Source organism: Hyperolius riggenbachi, chromosome 2, assembly GCF_040937935.1.
Source record: "Hyperolius riggenbachi isolate aHypRig1 chromosome 2, aHypRig1.pri, whole genome shotgun sequence".
NCBI lineage: Eukaryota > Metazoa > Chordata > Amphibia > Anura > Hyperoliidae > Hyperolius > Hyperolius riggenbachi.
In genome coordinates, this window is record NC_090647.1 from 526754038 (window position 1) to 526760872 (window position 6835).

Sequence of the window (6835 nt, forward strand, 5' to 3'; positions counted from 1 at the left end):
CTTCCCTCACCCCCCTGCACTGACACACCCAGTACCTCTACAACAAGGGCTTCGTAGAGCGGTGCGCCTGTCTGCACTCCTATCTGTGAACGAGCGCAGCTGCACTGCACAGGACACGTCACGCCTGTGCAGTATCACAGAGCCACTTGGGCGCTGCTTTACCACCAAGCCCGAGCGACTTTGTGGCACTGTGCATGTGACCTGCGCAGTGCAACCAAGCTCATTCAGGGATAGGAGCATAGCCTAAAACGTCCAGAGGCTCTAGCACTGCATTAGTGGTTTGGAAGAGGAGATAGGGAGCATTTAGAGAAGCCAGGGGCTTCCCTCTTCCGTGGTAAGCATGTGACTTTTTCTGCTGTGGATCTCACAGGTTTGCTTTAAAGCAAAGTTCTCCTTGGTTAGCAGATGTCAAATAATACAGATTTTTGTTTACCTGATCAAGAGCCCAGGCAATGGTCACTTCCTGCACCACAGACCGCCACTGACAGAGGCTGCAGTCTTCACGCAATATTCAGTCTGTGCTCCGCCTCCTTGCAGTCTGAAAAACAGGATGATGCAGTCAAAACAGAAACAGCTCATGATGCAGTCCAAACAGCAGCAACTCACCCCGGTACTAACTCCTTCAAGCATCTTCTGGTTAAGCGTTAAAATTTTAAGACCTGATTTTTAGCTGCACTTCTGGACACAATGTAACATATTTGGATTCATTCACTAAACACTGTGTAAAAGTGTACTGGAATCTGGTATTTCCAAAACTAACATATTGAGCATAACAACTCAAACAACGGATGTTTTGAATACATAATGTGACTTGCGCTATACGCACAATGCACACTACCTTACTTGCATAAATACTATAAACAATTTTATGGTACTGACTGTGACCTGGGTAGGGTTATAAATTAAATAATGAAAAAGGTATAATGTACTGTAAATGGAGTGTACTTCAAAGGAAACACAGATATCTGCAGACTTTTCTTTTGAAAATTCTTGAAATGTATTCAGAGAGCAACAGGTTTACCAGGACAACCACTGTAGCCCAACCGTCAAAACCAAACGGCAAAGGCACCTGCGGAAGGGAGGACACCCCCAAAACAGTGTACTGGCCAGTGGCCTATGTCTATATATTCTGCTGCTTTACTGTATAACATAAATGTCAAACTCTGGCCCGCGGGCCTTTAATTTAGCCTTCAAGTTTCCCCACTTTGCATTATGTTTGGCCCACTCTAGACCACCAGGGAAGCTATATTGGAGGTAAATCCCTACCCTAGAACACTAGGGAAGCGATATGGTAAAGGTTGGAGAAAAGCACTAAACACTAGGCAACTGTATAGGGGAGGGTGGAGGCCTCTAGATACTAGGAACTGTATATGGGAGGGAAGACCACCAGACACCAGGAAACCAGGGGTTGAAGGGTTGAAGGGGGGCCATCAGACACCTGGAAACTTTATAAGGGAGGAAGGTGGCCAGTAGACATTGAGGTTGGCCCACAACTAGGTCCCAGTGTACAATTTCGTCACCACTTTGTATTTGAGTTTGACAGCCCTGCTGCATACTAATTAACCACTTGCCGACCGCACGCTTATACCGTGCGTCGGCAAAGTGGCAGCTGCAGGACCAGCGACGCAGTATTGCGTCGCCAGCTGCAGGCTGATTAATCAGGAAGCAGCCGCTCGTGCGAGCGGCTGCTTCCTGTCAATTCACGGCGGGGGGCTCCGTGAATAGCCTGCGGGCCGCCGATGGCGGCTCGCAGGCTAAATGTAAACACAAGCGGAAATAATCCGCTTTGTTTACATTGTACGGCGCTGCTGCGCAGCAGCGCCGTTAGGCAGATCGGCAATCAGCGGCCGGGGATCGCCGCCATGTGACAGAAGACAGCCTGTCACTGGCTGCACAGGACGGATAGCGTCCTGTGCAGCCCGGATCTCCAGGGGGGGCCAGGTAGAAGAGGGAGGGGGAGGATTTCGCCGCGGAGGGGGGCTTTGAGGTGCCCCCCCCCCCCGCAACACCCGGCAGGCAGGAGCGATCAGACCCCCCCAGCACATCATCCCCCTAGTGGGGAAAAAAGGGGGGCGATCTGGTCGCTCTGCCTGCACGCTGATCTGTGCTGGGGGCTGCAGAGCCCACCCAGCACAGATCAGCTGAAACAGCGCTGGTCCTTAAGGGGGGGTAAAGGGTGGGTCCTCATGGGATGATCCCAAAAGGCTAAGCCTGGGTTGCTGTGCGGTTTGCTGTAAAGAGAAGGTACCACATGTATCCAGCAGATGGCACCTTACCAAAGAAATGCCGACTGACAAGAATGTATGCCAGCTTATATAGCATGGTGTCATATATGATTACCTGATAATGCTGGATAGTGAGTCATTCACAAATAACTCACCCTTCTTCCATCTCTCTCAATCAAGGAAGTGTTTCTGTCCAGTGTTACTCAGTGCTGCTCCAGGTATGCTGCATCTGCTGTGATTTAAAAATAGATTAGATAGATTTCTAAGGCAATTTTTTTACACAAAGAAAAACTTTTAGAAATATATAAAACATTCCCCAAAATTAAAAAGGGTTAAAGAAAACCCTCTTACAAAAATTTGAAATCTACGCCCTGTTTGGAGGCTGTTATTCCTGCCAGGGCGTAGATTTCACTCAGCGCTGCTGCATGTTCTCACCGCTCTCCTCACTGTCGCCCCTCCCGCAGCTCACTCACCCTGCTGTCAGTAAGACAGCAGAGCTCTGTGAGTCAGTCAGGAGACAATTTCATTAGCTCCAGAACCTGTCATCAATGTGAGCGAATCCCATTGGCTTACATTCATCACACGGTCAGGAGCCAATGAAAGTCAAAGTGAGGGCGGAGGCCTGGAAGGCCTGAGGTGACTGGTGTGCAGCGTGTATGGTGATAGGGACGAGAACGGCAATTCGTTGGAAGGAGACGGTTTTTGGTACCAGCGATCTCTGGACTTTAAGGGGCCAGAGACCGCTGGTACTAAAGAAGTTAAAATGTACCTAAAGTGCCCAAAATGGCTTCCCTCAACCCTTGCACTGAGACACCCAGTACCTCTACAACAAGGGCTTCGTAGAGCGGTGCGCCTGTCTGCACTCCTGTCTGTGAACGAGCGCAGCTGCACTGCACAGGACACGTCACGCCTGTGCAGTATCACAGAGCCACTTGGGCGCTGCTTTACCACCAAGCCCGAGCGACTTTGTGGCACTGTGCATGTGACCTGCGCAGTGCAACCAAGCTCATTCAGGGATAGGAGCATAGCCTAAAACTTCCAGAGGCTCTAGCACTGCATTAGTGGTCTGGAAGAGGACATAGGGAGTATTTGGAGAAGCCAGGGGCTTCTCTCTACCCTGGTAAGCATGTGACTTTTTCTGCTGTGGATCTTACAGGTTTGCTTTAAAGCAAAGTTCTCTTTGGTTAGCAGATGTCAAATAATACAGATTTTTTTTTACCTGATCAAGAGCCCAGGCAATGGTCACTTCCTGCACCACAGATTGCCACTGACAGAGGCTGCAGTCTTCTCGCAATATTCAGTCTGTGCTCCGCCTCCTTGCAGTCTGAAAAACAGGATGATGCAGTCCAAAGAGAAACAACTCATGATGCAGTCCAAACAGCAGCAACTCACCCCGGTACTAACTCCTTCAAGCATCTTCTGGTTAAGCGTTGACATGATTTTTAGCTGCAGGCATCTTGTCTCACGAAAACAATGTAACATATTTGGATTCATTCACTAAACACTGTGTAAAAGTTTACTGCTATCTGGTGTTCCCAAAACTAACATATTTAGCATAACAGCTCTAATAACGGACGGTTTGCTTACATCATGTGACTTGGCTATACGCACAATGCACGCTACCTTACTTGCATAAATACTGTAAAAGTTACCATATGCTGTCTGGTTTAGTGAAGAAAACCCAGTAGATGATATATTTATGGAGATGGACTTAACAATTCCTCTAAGGACACCTGAAGTGAGAAGAATATGGAGGCTGCCATATTTATTTCCTTTTAAACAATATTAGTTGCCTGGCAGCCCTGCTGATCTATTTGGCTGCAGTAGTGACTGCATCACACACCAGAAACAAGCATGCAGCTAATCTTGTCAGATCTGACAATAATGTCAGAAACACCTTATCTGCTGCATGCTTGTTCAGGGTCTATGGCCAAAAGTATTAGAAGCAGAGGATCAGCAGGATAGCCAGGCAACTGGTATTGCTTAAAAGGAAATAAATATAGCAGCCTCCATATCAGAATCATTTATTTCGCCAAGCATGACTGGGTCCTGCCCGGAATTTGGTTTGGCACGATACATAGCTCAATTTAAAGGAGAGAGTGAGAGAGAGAGAAAGAGAGAGAGAGAGAGAGAGAGAGAGAGAGAGAGGCACACCAAGAAAGAGCAATTTTTATGCACAGCATGCAGTTAACATAGCAAAACATCTTAATAAACAACGGCAGCATCATAAACCACTTGGCAATCACCAGTAGACAACATACAAACACTTTTTAAAAGTCCAATTAGTTAGTCATTTGGGCCAGATGACTGGTTGGCCAAATGAAAAAAAAACACTTGTCTTTTAAAGAAGCACTGCAGAATATAGTAGCATGCAGTAAATTGTTCAGGATACTTACTCACTTTTATGGTGATTTTCCTGGTTTCAGCACCAGAAGCACTTCCCAGATCTACACATTGCTGTACATTGGAATGTATGTAGCCCCTGACACACTTGCTACCCAGCTCCACCCCCAAGCTCATAATTTTGATGAGCATCACATATAAGGATGATAATTAACCAGGCTTTGGGAATGGATTCCATAATTCCAGAAACGAGGGCATATCTTAGAATCACGGACATAAGACTCAAAAAAGAAAGATGAAGACTGTCATATAAAAAAAGTGATCCTTTAATATTTACAGTGCACGTAACAAATGATAATAGGGACAGTTGCCCTTTAAGTCTGTTTTTACAGAATAGTAATCCCAGGTGCAAAACCTCCTCACTGTCATCAAACACAAGCAGGTTTTGCATCCCGATAAAATAGGTAACAAAACAGAGCTATGCTCACATCTCTGCAGATAACACAGGGTTAATAAAAAATAATATCTCAAACAGGATATTGCTATATAAAATAGGGGAAAGAGACATACATATCGGACATACATTATAATGCGTGATTTCCACAATACTACAATAAAATCATAAGGTCTGTCCCCTGGTCAATACCTGCTTTTACCAGTTTTAAAAGTGCATTTCAGTTTTAAATTAATTTAAATATTTACTTACAAAACAATAATTATTATTGGAGCACGTACGTATAAGATATTGCTAGTGTCCAGACTGGAAAGGTGAGGGTAACATCTCACCATCTGACCCTGAATGAGTTCATTAGGTAAGTTTGCAGTGATCCCTGCTGCTCTGCTGCGCTCTCTCAGAGTCACTCGGTCTCAGTCCATGGTCATCATGTTGGTCATGTAACCAGTTAAGGTGCAGATGTTTGATCAGGTCGAGGCTGTTGGTCAGTTCAGATGTACTGGCTCCTGGAATACTGGGCTTGGCTGGAAGCTCTCTCTTGCGTTTGGCAAGGAATGTAGACAGGCCTTGGAAGAGATGTCTGAGAGGAGTACACAACGTTTTTGCATCCATCGTCCTGTTCTTCTTCACATGGGCGGTAGCAGCAAAATATGGCTCCTGCGACCAGAAGGAAGAACATCGTGGGCCAGCCCAGGAAAACGGCTTCTCCGATCTCGAGCCTTTGCATTGTTTTGCAGACTGGGTTGTTAATTTCTTGGATTATTCTAGCTGTGGTCCAGATGATTGGAATGAGGACAAGGATTCCAGCCAGAATGAAACCAATTCCTGCAGTCAGATGCAGACAGTACTTGCTCTCTCTCGCTCTTCTGAACCAGGGAATGAATAGAAGAGCAAAAAAAGCTATAATGAGGGCTATGATGGCAATAACGATGGCAAAGGCCATTAAGACTCTTGCAGCTTTTAGGTCTGTAGTGATGGTCACCAGAGATTCATAGGGACCGCACACCAGTGTGTTGTCTTTCACGTTAAGGCTCTTTGTTATACAGGTTTGCCACAGTCCATCCCATCGACTCAACCACTGTCCATCTATACGCTTATCACAGTTCACAGCATTTCCTTCGACCATGTACGATACCCTCCACTGGGTCATCGCCGTGACAATAATTGTCAGAATTGTGCCAATGATGCCCAAAATGAGTGCAATGAGCTGGATCATGAAGAGGGCCATGGTTCTGCAGATGCTAGCCGGGCTTGAAGAAGTCTTCTCCTTGCAGTGCTGGGACTTATAAGTACGTCTGCAAAGTTGCTTGTAGTCTTTCTACGTCTTTAGTAAGAGCAAAGCCTTGTTTCTTCAAAGGAAGCAGGCTGCAAGGACTGTGTCTCTGCTTGAAGACCTGTGCTGCTTGGACTTCAAGACTTAAGTGGTGTAAGGCAGCTCTGCGGGTTGGTTTTATTAATCAGGTCACGTGCAGAAGTTGCTCTGCATCATAACATTCTAATTGCAGGCGTGACTCGACAAGGAAATCCCAATTTATATGTGTAGCAATTAAATAGTCAGATCTTCAGCGTGTTTGAAGCCTATGCCAAAATAACAAGACGAAAAAATTCATCTTTTCTCCATGCCTTATGTCAGACAGAAATTTACCAAGAAATATTTAACAATGAGATACAGGTTCTAGTACAGTAGTCAGGCATATTTCAGTGAAAGTTGCACTCATTGTTCCACTCAAGTAGGTGTCATTTGATGTCTATGTGTTCCTTATTGGCAGATGACAATACCCAGCATGGGCGGACAAGGGGGTTAAATTGGCCA

At 45.9% G+C, this 6835-nt stretch overlaps 1 protein-coding gene across 1 annotated transcript; it reads right to left on the minus strand.

Moving 5' to 3' along the window:
* Nucleotides 1-5512: 5512 nt before the first annotated feature.
* Nucleotides 5513-6250, minus strand: LOC137545271 (claudin-8-like). Its single transcript, XM_068266386.1, has one exon. It carries the CDS (start codon nucleotides 6248-6250, stop codon nucleotides 5513-5515), a length of 738 nt encoding a protein of 245 aa, XP_068122487.1.
* Nucleotides 6251-6835: the final 585 nt, after the last annotated feature.